General features: G+C 45.5%; 1 protein-coding gene across 2 annotated transcripts; it reads right to left on the reverse strand.

The window, feature by feature from the left end:
- Nucleotides 1–2,414: 2,414 nt before the first annotated feature.
- Nucleotides 2,415–16,692, reverse strand: LOC115166235 (interferon-related developmental regulator 2). Of its 2 annotated transcripts, XM_029720056.1 has the most exons (13): nucleotides 16,243–16,692; nucleotides 14,851–14,913; nucleotides 9,485–9,601; nucleotides 9,280–9,370; nucleotides 7,723–7,847; nucleotides 7,208–7,365; nucleotides 7,045–7,098; nucleotides 6,688–6,866; nucleotides 6,365–6,473; nucleotides 5,951–6,085; nucleotides 5,653–5,781; nucleotides 5,368–5,460; nucleotides 2,415–3,012 (listed from the first exon to the last, which is right to left on the reverse strand). In XM_029720056.1, exons 1-13 carry the CDS (start codon nucleotides 16,280–16,282, stop codon nucleotides 2,932–2,934), a joined length of 1,374 nt encoding a protein of 457 aa, XP_029575916.1. In that variant the 5' UTR covers nucleotides 16,283–16,692; the 3' UTR covers nucleotides 2,415–2,931. The 2 variants fall into 2 exon arrangements, with proteins under 2 accessions (XP_029575916.1, XP_029575917.1); XM_029720057.1 differs by lacking the exon at nucleotides 14,851–14,913.
- Nucleotides 16,693–16,716: the final 24 nt, after the last annotated feature.

A 16,716-nucleotide genomic window follows, 5' to 3' on the forward strand; every position in this document is an offset into this window, starting at 1 on the left:
GAGGTCCAAAGAATCCCAGATAGCACTAACCATTGAAAAAAATAAATAAACATCTCCTGCCCCATCCAATCCCACCATTTGAATCCCAAAGATAATTCGTAAAAATCCAAATAACTTCAGAGATCTTCATTGTAAAGGGTTTAAACACTGTTTCCCATGCTTGTTCAAGGAACCATAAACAATTAATGAACACACACCTGTGGAACGGTTGTTAAGACACTAACAGCTTACAGACGGTAGGCAATTAAGGTCTTAGTTATGAAAACTTAGGACACTAAAGAGGCTTGTCTACTGACTCTGGAAAAACACCAGAAGAAAGATGCCCAGGGTCCCTGCTCATCTGCGTGAATGTGCCTTACGCATGCTGCAAGGAGGCCTGAGGACTGCAGATGTGGCCAGGGCAATAAATTGCAATGTCCGTACTGTGAGACGCCTAAGACAGCGCTTACAGGGAGACCGGACGGACGGCTGATCGTCCTCGCAGTGGAAGACCACGTGTAACAATACCTGCACAGGATCGGTACATCCGAACATCACACCTGCGGGACAGGTACAGGATGGCAACAACAGCCTGAGTTACACCAGGAATGCACAATCCCTCCATCAGTGCTCAGACCGTCCACAATAGGCTGAGAGGCTGGACTGAGGGCTAGTGGGCGGGGTTATATCCTGCCTGTTTGGCCCTGTCCGGGGGTATCATCGGATGGGGCCACAGTGTCTTCTGATCCCTCCTGTCTCAACCTCCAGTATTTATGTTGCAGTAGTTTATGTGTCGGGGGGCTAGGGTCAGTCTGTTACATCTGGAGTATTTCTCTTGTCTTATCCGGTGTCCTGTGTGAATTTAAATATGCTCTCTCTAATTCTCTCTTTCTCTCTTTCTTTCTTTCTCTTGGAGGACCTGAGCCCTAGGACCATGCCTCAGGACTACCTGGCATGATGACTCCTTGCTGTCCCCAGTCCACCTGGCCGTGCTGCTGCTCCAGTTTCAACTGTTCTGCCTGCGGCTATGGAACCCTGACCTGTTCACCGGACGTGCTTGTTGCACCCTCGACAACTACTATGATTATTATTATTTGACCATGCTGGTCATTTATGAACATTTTAACATCTTGACCATGTTCTGTTATAATATCCACCTGGCACAGCCAGAAGAGGAATGGCCACCCCTCATAGCCTGGTTCCTCTCTAGGTTTCTTCCTAGGTTTTGGCCTTTCTAGGGAGTTTTTCCTAGGGAGTTTTTCCTAGCCACCGTGCTTCTTTCACATGCATTGCTTGCTGTTTGGGGTTTTAGGCTGGGTTTCTGTACAGCACTTTGAGATATCAGCTGATGTACGAAGGGGCTATATAAATACATTTGATTTGAATTTGATTGTAGGCCTGTTGTAAGGCAGGTCCTCACCAGACATCACAAACCCACTGTTGCTAGACCAGACAGGACTGGCAAAAAGTGCTCTCACACGAGTCGCGGTTTTGTCTCACCAGGGGTGATGGTCGGATTCGCGTTTATCTTCGAAGGAATGAACGCTACTCCAAGGCCTGTACTCTGGAGCGGGATCGATTTGGAGGTGGAGGGTCCATCATGGTCTGGGTCGGTGTGTCACAGCATCATCGGACTGAGCTTGTCGTCATTGCAGGCAATCTCAACGCTGTGCGTTACAGGGAAGACCTCCTCCCTCATGTGGTACCCTTCCTTGCAGGCTCATCCTGACATGACCCTCCATCATGACAATGCCACCAGCCATACTGCTCGTTCTGTGCGTGATTTCCTGCAAGACAGGAATGTCAGTGTTCTGCCATGGCCAGCTAAGAGCCCGGATCTCAATCCCATTGAGCCTGTCTGGGACCTGTTGGATCAGAGGGTGAGGGCGAGAGCCATCCCCCCCCCCCCCTAGAAATGTCTGGGAACTTGCAGGTGCCTTGGTGGAAGAGTGGGGTAACATCTCACAGCAAGAACTGGCAAAGTCCATGAGAAGATGCACTGCAGTACTTAATACAGCTGGTGGCCACACCAGATACTGTTACTTTTGACCCCCCCTTTGTTCAGGGTCACATTCAATCTGTTAAGTCACATTTGTGGAACTTGTTGAGTTTGTCTCAATTGCTGAATCTTGTGTTCATACAAATATTTACACATGTTAAGTTCGCTGAAAATAAACGCAGTTGACAGTGAGAGGACGTTTCTTTTTTTGCTGAGTTTAATTGGTACCTTGGTGTGAGTGTTTATTACATTTCATTTATCCATAATCAATTAATATGCATAACCCTTTGGGTTATTACATAGCATTGCTTGTCAAAATACATCTCCATTGTTCAATGCACTCCTTGAATACCTACATATGCATTATTATGCACAACCAACCTGCATAAAAATATACATGAAAAATGACACCTTAATTCTCTTAGTCCTTTTCCCATATTTGAAGTCTAAAAATAACTTAATTTAAAAACCATACTGTTCTCCCACTTTCAATAAATTAGAAAGTAAAATACATTACCAAAAATGGTTTAGATGATCTTCCAAAATATTAATTAAAAAAAAGGTACAATAAACTACCTTTTTGTTTTATTTTCAGGCATCTCATAGGTCAGTTTTATTGTGGTGTTAAATAAAATAAAAACACGCGTTTGCATTGTCTGCAAAGTCCCTGGTTTGGCAGCAGCCACTGGGTCCTGTGAGACGACGGGCACGGAGCAGGATGACAATTTGGGCCAGGGGGCTGTACAGGAGGGTGCAACGTCACAGAAGGTTCACTATAGAAATGTACTGTGTAAAACAGATAGGATTGTCTGCCATTTTGAATAGGAAATCATGTCAGCTCTGTTTAGTACATTGGTCTCCAACATTCCAGACCTTTTGCTTCAATGAATACACCCCAGTCTTCTTCTCCTCGGTCTTCGTCCTATATGGCTACGGCACGTTCCATCAATTCCTCACATCACATCTGCTCTCTTGTCCCTCACTTTGTTCCTTAGTTTAGTCCTGGCTTTGAATGCCGCTGAGTTGAACAGATGCTGTGAGAGGAAAATAAATCAACAGGTTAGACTTACACCCTTCAAAATAGAGAATGACAATATGGAGGGCAGTCTTGTGAAGACTAGGCAAACTCATAACATTTCATGGTACTGCTAAATCAAAACGGACCAGTACATTTTGTTTAACCGACATGCATTTACACTGAACAAAAATAAACGCAACATGTAAAATGTTGGTCCCATGTTTCATGAGCTGAAATAAAAAATCCCAGACATTTTCCATTTGCACAAAAAGCTTATTTCTCTCAAATTCTGTGCAATTTATTATTATTTTTTTACATCCCTGTTAGTGAGCCCTTCTCCTTTGCAGAAATAATCTTTCTACCTGACCGGTGTGGCATATAAAGAAACTGATTAAACAGCATGATCATTACGCAGGTGCACCTTGTGCTAGGGACAATAAAAGGCCACTTTAACCTGTTGGGGCTAGGGGGCAGTATTTGCACGGCCGGATAAAAAACGTACCCGATTTAAACTGGTTACTACTCTTGCCCAGAAACGAGAATATGCATATAATTAGTAGATTTGGATAGAAAACTCTAAAGTTTCTAAAACTGTTTGAATGGTGTCTGTGAGTATAACAGAACTCATATGGCAGGCCAAAACCTGAGAAGATTCCATACAGGAAGTGCCCTGTCTGACAATTTGTTCTCCTTCTGTGGCATCTCTATCAAAAATACAGCATCTCTGCTGTAACGAGACATTTTCTAAGGCTTCCATTGGCTCTCAGAAGGCACCAGAAAGTGTAATGGGGTGTCTGCAGTCTCTGGGCGAAGTACAGCAGCTCTGTTTGTGAGTGGTCAGGCTGGGAACAGTGAGACTGAGAAGCGGGTTCATGAGAATTCTCAATTTTTTTCTTTCAGCCTTTGAATGAATACAACGTCACCCGGTTGGAATATTATCGCTATTTTACGAGAAAAATAGCATAAACATTGATTTTAAACAGCGTTTGACATGCTTCTAAGTACGGTAATGGAATATTTTGCATTTTTTTGTCACGAAATGTGCTCGCGCATCACCCTTCGGATACTGACCTGAACGCACGAACAAAACGGAGCTATTTGAATATAACTATGGATTATTTGGAACAAAAACAACACTTGTTGAAGTAGAAGTCCTGGGAGTGCATTCTGACGAAGAACAGCAAAGGTAATCCAATTTTTCTTATAGTAAATCTGAGTTTGGTGAGGGCCAAACTTGGTGGGTGTCAAATTAGCTAGCCGTGATGGCCGGGCTATGTACTCAGGATATTGCAAAATGTGCTTTCGCCGAAAAGCTATTTTAAAATCTGACACCGCGATTTTATAAAGGAGTTCTGTATCTATAATTCTTAAAATAATTATGTATTTTGTGAACTTTAATCGTGAGTAATTTAGTAAATTCACTGGAAGTTTGCGATGGGTATGCTAGTTCTGAACATCACATGCTAATGTAAAAAGCTGTTTTTTGATATAAATATGAACTTGATTGAACAAAACATGCATGTATTGTATAACATAATGTCCTAGGAGTGTCATCTAATGAAGATCAAAGGTTAGTGCTGCATTTAGCTGTGGTTTTGGTTTTTGTGACATATATGCTTCCTTTGAAAATGGCTGTGTGATTATTTTTGGCAGGGTACTCTCCTGACATAATCTAATGTTTTGCTTTCGCTGTAAAGCCTTTTTGAAATCGGACAATGTGGTTAGATTAACGAGAGTCTTGTCTTTAAAATGGTGTAAAATAGTCATATGTTTGAGAAATTGAAGTTATAGCATTTTTGAGGTATTTGTATTTCGCGCCACGCGATTCCACTGGCTGTTGACTAGGTGGGACGCAAACTGTTTTAGAGAATTTAGCAGTACGTCCGACCGGCCTCACAACTGCAGAGCACGTGTAACCACGCCAGCCCAGGGCGTCTTCATGTAGTGGATCGTCAATGAGGGGCTGCTAAGGAGTATTTCTGTCTGTAATAAAGTTATTTTGTGGGGAAAAACTCATTCTGATTGGCTAAGCCTGGCTCCCCAAAGGGTGGGCCTATGCCCTCCAAGGCCCACCCACTTGGCTGCACCCCTGCCCAGTCATGCGAAATCCATAGATTAGAGCCTAATGAAATGATTTTAATTGATTGATTTTCCTTATATGAACTGTAACTCAGTAAAATGTTTGAAATTGTTGCATGCTAAGTTGATATTTTTGTTCAGTATCATTAGACAGTGGAGATCTCACATGAAATGCACCATATGGTTGTTGAACAGGTTAAGTGGGTATTTGTCAGTGGTCGTGGTTTCATGACGAGGGGTTATGTGCTGGTGGGAGGTGTGTTTGGAGACAGTCATAGGCCATGGGGGTCACCTTCTCGAAACGAGAGATCTTGCTGGATTTGACAGACGAGTCCAGTATCAGGGGGGGTCCCAGGCCAAATATGTCCCTCAGCAGCGGGTTAAACTAGAGAGACAAGACCAGGCACACCATTTAAAAACTAGCCATTTCCAACGGATAATTAAGAGGCAAGCAAGCATCACAAACCTTCCAGAAAGATTTGATTAGAACATGCTGGTTGCAGAGATAGTCTCTTTATAGCATAGATATCAACTATATCCTACCAACACAGTTATAGACCTAGATGTTTGTTCAAACCTGAAGATGGTGTCTCACTCCAGACTCCAGCACCTCTTTGAAGGCGTCGTAGACCCTCCTGCGCATCCAGCTGTCGATGTAGATGCCCTCCACACCAAAGCGGATCTTCTCCTCGGAGAAGTCCTCGTTCTGCACGACATCGGGCAAAAAAGTCAATCAAAATCAACATTCCATATTTCTCTCAGTGACTGACCAACGGTCTCCAGTTACAGTGACTGGTCTGGTGTCATTTAAAAACCCTCGAGCAACGTTAGAACCTTGCACCGGTTAATGTTCAGGGTGAATCGTGGTTCCTCACCTCTATGTAATGTAGCACCTCTCTGAATATGGTGCGCTGTTTCCTCCTGTCGTTCTTGGCACGGTGCTTGTTCCCGTCGGTGGCCAGGCCCTTCAGGCACTCACACAGCGTGTCGCTGTCTTCGAACTCAAATTCCTACATAGAAAAACAAGGATCAGCAGGGATATTTCCCCCACTTCCTCTCCATGGGCTCTGCATTGCCTCCATATCGTGTTTGAGCTGCCGAGCGAGTACAACCAGGGCCTGTATTTACAAAGTGTCTGAGAACGTCGGTGCTGATCTCGGATCAGGTCCCCCCCATGTCCATGTAATCATATTCATTGTGGTCTAGAAGGCAAAACGGATCCTAAATCAGCACTCCTACTCAGATGCTTGATACATACAGCCCCTGGTTGTTCATTAGGCAAAACATACCCTGTCTATATCTCTTCCCAGTTCAACCAGCAAGGCTATGGTCTCCCCCACAGCTATCCTGTAGTTCACGTCGCTGCTCTCCAGGCAGGCCTGTAGCTTGGGTAGATGTCTGAGCACAAGAGGAGACCGAGGACGTGAGCTGAGCAACGTGGCAGGTTATATATTCAGATCCCGGTTGTGTCTCATAAAGCACCCTATTCCCCATGTAGTGGCCATACAGTACACTTCTTTAGTCAAATATGCAGTACAGGACTACGGCACTAAATGGGGAACGGGGGTGTCATTTAAGACGCAGCCCCTGTGTGTCTGTGTGTGTCACTCACAGGTCCAGCAGCACAGTAAGGCGGGAGGCGGGGCAGAGGGTGACGAGCAGGGCCCAGGCATGCAGGGCGGCGCTGTGGAGCCCTGGGGCACCGGCATTGGGGGTGGGCAGGGTGCCCTCGCGGTTGGGGTACGACATGGTGAATACACTCTCCAGGTGACTCATGGATTTCACCAAGTCCTGCCACAGAGGGAAAATGGAAAAAAATAATGACAGAGACAAAAAGCGAGAGAGAAAGAGTTAACCATGCATTCAGATTCAATTTCTGGATCTTGATGTTCCATACTATTTTCCATACTGATTTTCTCTTTTCCAGCTACAGAGAAATAGAATGAAAAGGATTTCTAGAGAACCTCACCTCTCCATCTTCCGCAGCAGAAACGTAGCAGCACATACCCAGCGCTCGGGCACACTGCAAGAGGGATGAACAACTTAAAAACGGCGACTTACAAGAATGCACTCTTAGTGGAAAAACTGCCGTCGACAACAGGAGTGTGACGAAGGCCAATGGTGACACTCACGCTCTGGCGGGCGGACACACTGGCACAGCCGTCAATCATGATGGCGCTGAGGACGGGCCGGAGGATCTTGAAACCCTCCTCACCCTCGTCCCCCCCGCCGAGCTGCACGCACAGCTGGGCGCACACTGTGGCCGCTGCAGCCTGCTCCTCTCCACCACCTGAGAGAGAAGAACGGAGAGAAGGGACAGAAACAGAGTAGAGGGATGGAAAAGGGTGGAGGGGTAAGATCCCTTTTTACAAGCTCGACAAGAGAAGTCAGGCTATCGCGGGACTTGGTCAATCAGAAGATTAACTGAATTCGTAGAGCCTAAATTCAGACTCGATGAAAGGTCCATTCTGGATAGAAATAGTTACATTTCAAGCCAAATAAAGGTACGGTAGAGTAATAGTCTAAGTCCTAATCATCTTTTCAAGTTTTGACTCAGGCCAGCGCCACCTAAAGTGATGTACGTTTGACTACATTTACCACCGTAATTCATAGACCCCAACCCACACACAGTGCTGTGGCGTCTCACCCTTGCGCAGGCTCCTCTCCAAGCAGTCGCTGACTGTGAGGCGTCTCTCTATCAGGAAGTCATAGAGCAGCTTGGAGGAAAAGGCCCCTCCCAGAGAATCTAGGGCTGCCAGGCGCGTCTTTGCACTGAGAGGGACGGGAGGAAGGGCCACGTCAGTACGTCTCTAGACAGCTCTGCCTAACGCTGTCGTTACGAGAGGACAACTCTTACACCGTTGTTGAAGTATTCGCACCACTTGAGTTTTTACAGAGTGGGATTAGAGTGGACTTGTCATTTGTTTTTTGTCAACGATCTACACAAAATACTCTCTCAATGGAAAATGTGCAAAATAAAATAAAATCTACATATCATGAAAAATAAAACACTAATATATCTTGATTAGATTAGTATGCAGTCAATACATGTTAGAATCACCTTTGGCAGTGATTATAGCTGTGTCTTTCTGGGTAAGTCTAAGAGCTTTGCACACTTGGATTGTACAATATTTGCACATTAGCTTTAAAATTCTTTAAGCTCTCAAGTTGTTTGTTGATCATGCTAGACCGCCATTTTCAAGTCTTGCCATCGATTTTCAAGCAGATTTAAGTCCAAACTGTAACTAGGCCACACAAAAACATTCAATGTTGTCTTGGTAAGCAACTCCAGTGTACATTTGGCCTTGTGTCTTAGGTTACTGTCCTGTGGAAGGGTGAATTTGACTCCTGGTGTCTGTTGGAAAGCAACAAACCAGGTTTTCCTCTAGAATTTTGCCTATGCCTAGCTCCATACCCATAACACCATGCAGCCACCACCATGCTGATGTGTTGTGTTGTGTTTGCCCCAAACATAATGCTTTATGTGCAGGACAAAGTCCATTTCCGTGCTACATTTTTTGCAGTTTTACTTTAGTGTCTTATTGCAAACAGGATGCATGTTTTGTAATATTTTTTATTCTGTACAGGCATCCTTCTTTTCACTCTGTCAATTAGGTTAGTATTGTGGAGTAACTACAATGTTCTTGATCCATCCTCAGTTTTCTCCTATCATAGCCATTTAACTGTTTTAAAGTCACCATTGGCCTCATGGTGAAATCCCTGAGAGGTTTCCTTCCTCTCCGGCAACTGAGTTAGGAAGAACACCTGTATCTTTGTAGTGAATGGCTATACAGTCAGACTGGTCTCTCTACTACCGCATGGCAAGCGGTACCGGAGTGCCAAGTCTAGGACAAAAAGGCTTCTCAACAGTTTTTACCCCCAAGCCATAAGACTCCTGAACAGGTAACCAAATGGTTACCCAGACTATTTGCATTGTGTAAACATAATTCCACTTTGACATTACGGGATATTATTGTGTGTAGGCCAATGGCAAACAATGTAAATTAAATCAATTTTCGAATTCAGGCTTTAACGACAAAACGTGGAAAAAGTCAAGAGGTTTGAATACTTTCTGAAGACACCCCATGTTCCTAATGTCCATTTAGGAAAGTACTAGCAACATCGGTGGCTTTCCTTTTTTGTGCAGTTAGAATGTGTACAATAAGTCCTTTCATAAAAACATTTGAAATCCTGTGAGACGCACCTTTTGTCCATCAGGTTATCTATGCATTGTTTCAGCTTGTCCTCTGTCTCCTCCTGGGCAGTCTGTTCATCTACTGGTTCACCACCTCCCCCTGTGGTGGACAAGATAATGATGATGCTGTGTGTGTGTGTGTGTGTGTGTGTGTGTGTGTGTGTGTGTGTGTGTGTGTGTGTGTGTGTGTGTGTGTGTGTGTGTGTGCACCCACCAGTGGCCTCGTCCACGACTGAAGCGCTCTCGCTGGCGCTGCTGTAGTGACTGAGCACGTCAGACGCCAGCTCATCATCACTGGCACCCGACTCGCCCTTTACCCCATTCCTCCCGCCTACGAGAACGAGAGAAGGAATTGAGGACAGAGAGGAGAGGAAGTGAGAGCAGGACAGAGGGACCAGAGGGGAGGGGGGGAGAGAAGAAGAGTGAGCTCGAAGTGAACCTTGTCTCTGTCTGTGGCTCAGCTGTTGGTGTCCGTCAGTAATGATATCCCAGGAACCGCTCCTTATAGAGAGCAGGGTCTATTCTGCCCACGGTGCTGACACGAGCACATCCACGTAGCTAAACTGGAAATGCTGTTCGTGTTGTTCTTGCGCCCAAGAAAGCGAAGGAAACTGAACTAAATGACTATCGCCCCGCACCACTCAGGTCTGTTACTATGAAGTGCTTTGAGAGGCGAGTTAGAGACCATATCACCTCCTTACACCCTTAAACCTTTTCAGCTTGACACCCAAATTAGAAACTAACCGTCCATCCGTGTCCCAAATCGTCCTCCATAGGCCCAAACTAAGAAATAATTGTGTGATTATAGATGTATTCTCATAACTCGTGACCCACCTCTAACATGCCCAGGGCTCACTTTGATTCCCGAACCATAGTTTATGAAATCGCCAGTGCACTGCACACTGCCCTATCCCACTTGGACAAGAGAAATACCTATGTAAGAATGCTGTTCATCGACTACAGCTCGGCCTTCAACACCACAGTACCCTCTAAACTCATCACTACGCTCAGGGCCATGGGTCAGAACCCGTCCCTGTGTAACTGGGTCCTGAACTTCCTGACGGTCCGACACCAAGTGGTGAAGGTAGGCAACCACACCGATCCCCAACACAGAGGCCCCACAAGGGTGGCGTGTTCAGCCCCCCTCCTGTACACCTATGACCGCGCACTTCTCAAACAAAATCATCAAGTTTGCTGACGACAACCGTGGTAGGCCTGGTTATCGTCAACGATGAGACCGCCTATAGGGCGTAGATGAGAGCCCTGGCAGACCGGTGGAAGGAAAATAACCTCAGCCTCAACAAAATGAAGGATTGTGGACTACAGGAGACAGCAGAAAGCAAGCCCCCCATCCACATCAACGGGGCCGCAGCGGACAGAGTCAAAAGCGTCAAGTTTCTCGGTGTGCTTATCACTAACAACCTGAAAACGGTCCCTTCACACAGTGTGGTGAAGAAGGGCCAACAGCGCCTCTTCAAACTCAGGAGGCTGAAGACTTGGCTCGGGCCCTAAGACCCTCACAAACTTCTACAGATGCACAATTGAGAGCATCCTGTCAGCCTGTATCACCGCCTGGTACGGCAATTGCACCATCCGCAACCGCAGGGGCTCCCCAAAGGGTGGTACGGTCAGCCCGACGCGTCACCGGAGGCACACTGCCTGCCCTCCAAGAAGATCAAAGGACCTCAGCTACCGAGCAAAGGCCTTTTCACCCCGCTACCATCTAGACGGCGGAGACAGAGCCGGGACCGAGTGACTGAGAAGCAGCTTCCATCTCCAGACCATCAGGCTGTTAAGCAGTCAACACTTGCAGCCCTCCACCCAGTACCCTGCCCTGAAGCTTGAGACGACTGCCCTATGTACATACAGTCACGGAACACTGCTCGCTTAAATGTTTGACATACTACACTCTAGTCATGGCTCATCATATGTAACTTTGAATTTTTCGGGATTATGTGTATTGTTTTTGTTGTCGCTAGGTATTACTGCATTGTTGGATCTGGAAGCACAAGGATTTCGCTGCACCTGCGATAACATCTGCAAATCTGTGAATGCAATAAATGAATAACCTTTGATTTGATTCGACTGGCACTGCCAGTAGCACAGCTAGCGGACGGTGTCCCTAACCTGACAGGTGGCAGAAACACCATAGTCTCCATTACATTATTAACATTTGACTGGTTCTACATTGTCTGCTATTAAACTACAGATACCAATTGTTGGGAAAATGTTGATTTCCTGCCTGAATTCAAAGTGAGGGACGGCTCTTCAGGACAAGCTCTCACAAGTCGTTCAACTTGTACATGTGCTTCAATTAAAATCAACCGTATTTCTGGTAAATTGGATAACATTTGACTTGTATTTTTCCATCTTGATTTGACAGTTTGTCTACCATGGAGGGCTTTATGGATATCAATGAGATCCATGACCTCAGTGGCCCTGACACAGGTATGACCTTTCCTCTTCCTACAGTACTGTTCCCTGTAGACGCCATAGTTTCCACAGTGAGGTTGTACCCTCTGGGTCACACTGACACGACCTGCCTGACCCCCCCATCCCACACAATGACCGGCCGGCTCACTGCAACGACTATGTGACGGGCCCACAGTAATCCTGACAACATTAGAAAGCCCTGAGGCAGCATGGGAGCCTAACCCAGTCCAGGCCAGGCTGACCCACCCACAGCCCAACCCCCCCCACCCACCCCCCCTACCTATATCTCTGTCCCACTAGCCCAGCCAGTCATCTGGCCTGCCCCAGCAGAGAGCTTTACTGGAGGAAAGTTCACCGTGTTGACAGACCTGGACAGAGGGAATCCAGCGATACAAACCCCTTCCTGTTCAATGGCTGTAGGGCTAGGGGAAGCCTTTAAAATGACATGTCTGAGAATAACTTGGCTAAAAACACAGGAGGAAGTTTGAGGCATGAGCTGACGAGTATTGAAGTGTCCACAGCTTTGTATAATAGTATGACCTCCAGGCTTACATAATGTGGGCTCCCGAGTGGTGCAGCGGTCTAAGGCACTACATCTCAGTGTACGAGGCATCACTACAGACCCTGGTTCGATGATATGCTGTATCACAACCGGACGTGATTGGGAGTCCTATAGGGCGGTGCACAATTGGCCCAGCGTCGTCCGAGTTAGGGTCTGGCCAATTTGTTCTTAACAGACTTGCCTAGTTAAAAAAAATAATAATAATAATAGTATTAATAGTATGAAGTCCAAAGATAAACAATGGCTTCCAGAAAACATGTCCATTAATTTAGTTTCTATTCTACAATGACTGCCATTGATCTAATTCAATAAGTGTCCCTCATCTCACCACTCTGTTCCTGAGTGGGCCTTTATCAGTCACATGACTTACTGGTGAGCAACCTTGACCCCCCCCCCCCGTGTTCCGAACCACCATGCACGTGTCAGCCCATAGCGATCACTCAACGTTTCCACAACTGTCTGCACTGCACCTCAGTCATTCCAAGGGGAGGTGCTTGAGTGGCAGGGCTTCTCTTCTCTCCATACGTCCAGTGAGAGGAAAGGGTGGGACCTCATTGCCGTCACCACGCCCCCCCCCCCCCCCTTACTTGGGACTATACTGTCGTCTTGGCCAATTGGGTCTTTAACACAGATTTTCATAAGCAATTTCCCAGCTGCTCAAGGTTAAAAAACGAAGTCAGATTCTGGCACATCACAACATGACTGGAATTACAAACAGGTTTCTCTGAGGAAAGAACCTGAACCATAGAGCATCAAAACAACACGGGGTGTATGCGATAGGAAAGCTGACGAATGGTAATGCTATGGGTTTGAGAGAGTGCCATGCAGCATTCTGAATGAAGCCTCTATGAGAAGAGTGAGGTCAGTGAGTTAGCTAACATCACAATCAGGGGAGGGGTGGGGTGCAGAGGGGAGGGTGGAGCTGGGAGTATCCATCTGGTGATACAGCGTTGGCAGGACAGAGGGGGAGAGAACGCTGGGAATCCTGGGACATGAGACCAGCTGAGGTGATGTGAGGCAGGGAAAAACATACGGCAGTCAACTCCCAGAAGACAAGAGCTGTGTACAAATACTCATACTAACCACACTAGCCATACTATTTGTGACATAAATTGAGTATGTAGTACTGGTCATAGTACGGATATAGTTAGTACGCCAAAAGTTCCCGGATGTCGTTCTAAATTCGCCAAAATATGAAGTATACAAGCAAGTGGGCACTATTTCTGTGCTTTTAGGGCCCATAATGCATTTCTTCAGCAAATGGACACGGCTTCACAATTCTCAGATTTGAAGAAAATCGGCAGAAATTAGGCAGCCAAAGTCCGACGAGAGAATGGATACAAATTCATTGCTTTAACTAATTATGACAAACGTTGAGAAAATGTTGAGCAATGTAATAAAGTAATGAATTTTCAAATGAGTTATGTTACATGTTGTTGGCTGAATTTGTTAGCTACGCTATCCTTATGAACCACATAGCATTACTGCAGTAATATGTACCGGTATGTCGTTAGCTAGTTACCTAAAGTTATTTGACTACTAATACTTTGAACTTGCCCGGCAGGCATATTAATTATTATCTAACTACCCAACGTTTATTGACTTGATTATTCAAGTCATTCTTAGCTAAGTGGTATAGCCGTTTTGCGTTCTCAATGGACATTGTTAATTCTGGCCATCTACTCCAATTTCAGAGCACTCTCTTCTGAGTGTGCCAGAGTGCAGAATAACGGATGAATTTACGAACGCTCAACACCCGTTGAATATATGTCAGTAAATGTTGGCAAAAGAAAGAGTAATTAAATTGTTGCCAGCAGCAGTTACGGTCACCAACACTGTGGATAACAGTCTAACCAGCTCTGCTAGGGCGAGTAAAGTGGTCAGAGTGAGTTCTCTCCTCTCATTTGTCTGGAAATAGCTAGCAAGCTAGCCAACGTTAGGAAGTTAGCTTGGGTGCTTGACTGCCGTTGTGAGGTCAGAAAGCTCGGATCAACCCTACTCCTCGGCCAGAGAGCGAAACACTCTGAATTTACTAAACGAACAATCTGACAACGCTCTTGATTTACAAAACGCCCGGAGCGCGCTCTGGCACCCCAGATTGAATTTACGAACACACCCGAAATCGTAAGATCTCTAGCTAGTCATTTGTTATGCTGACAAGCTAGCAAGAGGTTGCATAGCAACAGCATCAACTTCCAGGTAGACAGGTGAAGCGCTAGTACGCTCAACTGAAATGATACCGATGGTTTACGGTATACTAAAATGAACTAATAGTATACAGTATGTAGTATATACCCATTAAGTATGTAGTATACACTATGCTAGTATGGGTATTTGAACACAGCTATGGTTAGGAATGGTTGAAAGTAGCTACTACACCTGTAACGTCATGGGCCATGCAAGACCATATTAATAGTGACAATGACGTCTAATGGTAAAGAGGAGTTAAGTGGGTGGGGAAGTATTGGGATGTGATGGTCAAACAGGAATAGTTGACAGATGGCCATAGGCATAAAATGGGTCCAGGTGACAAAATGAGGAGTAAGGTTTGAAGCAGGCCAGGGGTTGGAGCTCTGCTGCGTTACCTTTGAAAGACAGGGGGCCCTTGGCTGACAGCTGCAATTGTAGAACCTCATGTCGGAGAGAGCCTGTAAAAGGGGTTCAGGTGGAGAGGGGAGGGGAGGATGGATAGCAAGTTGGCCATGGGTGAAGGAAGAGACTTTTAGACAGAGACTGAACTTCCTCATGTTGCTTTCAGAAATTTATCTCTTGCTTCCCCCAGACAGTCTTCTCTGTAAACCCGTCAGGACATTTTCTACAGTTTGATAATTCTCATAAATGGAACAAGATGAATTCTGCCATCTTTAGTATTGTCATATGGACAGTTGTGTGTAAGTGTAATATCTACTATGAGATTAGTCTGTGGTTGTGATAACCCTGGATTTTACTTGGAGATAGCTAGCTAGCTAATGCATTCTAGTTGAGCAGAAGTTCATTTATGATCCATAATTTGGAAGTTTCCACCACACTACTGACATTTGGCCACCTGTACATCTGGCAAAACTGAGTTTCAGCTTCAGCAATCCGACACAGAGAAGAACCCAATGACATGCTCCTCTTCTCCCCCTCGTCATATCCTTCTCAAAACCCATTGGATGAGAAAGCCAGAGGTCCCTCCCCTCCGATCTTCTCCTCCAATGGGTTTTGAGAAGGAGACGAGGACGTGAGGAGTACGCAATTGAAATCTCTGCCGAGTCCACCGGGGATGTGTTGCGTCAGCATGTGATGTGCACTACCCACATCAAACCGCAATTGACCAGGGGCGGCGAGCAGAACGCCCTGCTAGGTACATAGCTACAAGCTCTGGCAAACCTGTGGTCGGCACAAAATAGGCATAACGAAAAGCGCACACACAAGCATTGTAACTGTATGTCCCTGATTCCGATCTAAACGTGTGAAATATGACAGCATTGCCGGTCAAAGGACCAGGCTCGAGTCGTGTTGGTCCATCACAGGCAAATGACCTCACTTTGAGACATTTTCAGAGACTGACACGAGCCCTGCTAAGAAACAATCTCAGGGACAAGCGTTGTACCGTTCATGCTTGTCTCGCTTTAGAGCAGACTTGCCACTAACGTTACACTATGTTGTAATGTCACTTTGAATGATCAAGTGGTAAATTATACAAACTCAAGTTTGCTAAGGCAAGAAATTGGCTAGCTAGGAATGCAAAAATATAACAATGCATAGCATACAGATATGTCTTATAGCCGTTATGTGTTAGTATCAAAGAAATTGACATTCAATAAGAACGTAACGTTACTATAATAGCTAGTAAATTTATTCCATATGCAGATCAATTCTGGCAGTTGCACACTTAGCTATGCCATCTTAGTCTGTCCAGTATAGAAGATATTAGCCCTTCTACTACACAGGATCGTGTGCTGGTAAAAAGAAAAGGTTAGCAGTTAGCTTACACTTGTTCGAACCACGTTTCCCTTTTTTAATCCTTGGCATGTCGCCAGTCAGGTTTCTTCACCTCCAATTGTCAGCAGGGCACCACCGGTGTCAGTCTTTTGAACACAATCCCAGAGGATATTCAAGTTCTTAGTTTGTGCGATGACACCAGATTTCCAAAACTTGGCTAGCCAAACTAACAATAACCCCCACGTCGTGTTTTCAGTGGCACCACGTTTCAGCCACCACGGCAGACAATATCATTGAGTTAGCTGTACAACTCGATGAATGTCGTTTTCTTCAATGTTTCAGAATATATTATCTGTGATTGTCTCCGGGTAGCCGATATCTAATGCCAGGTTGAGATTGAAAAATATTTTCTAAGTGTTTGGGACAGAGTATCGAGCACATTACTGTTTCAAATTCCACCATCTTCTCCTCAGTAACCGCTTTCCAGACCGGACATGCTCCACCTCTTTTTAGATATTGTAGGC

The sequence above is a fragment of the Salmo trutta genome, chromosome 28 (genome assembly GCF_901001165.1).
Source record: "Salmo trutta chromosome 28, fSalTru1.1, whole genome shotgun sequence".
NCBI classification, from domain to species: domain Eukaryota; kingdom Metazoa; phylum Chordata; class Actinopteri; order Salmoniformes; family Salmonidae; genus Salmo; species Salmo trutta.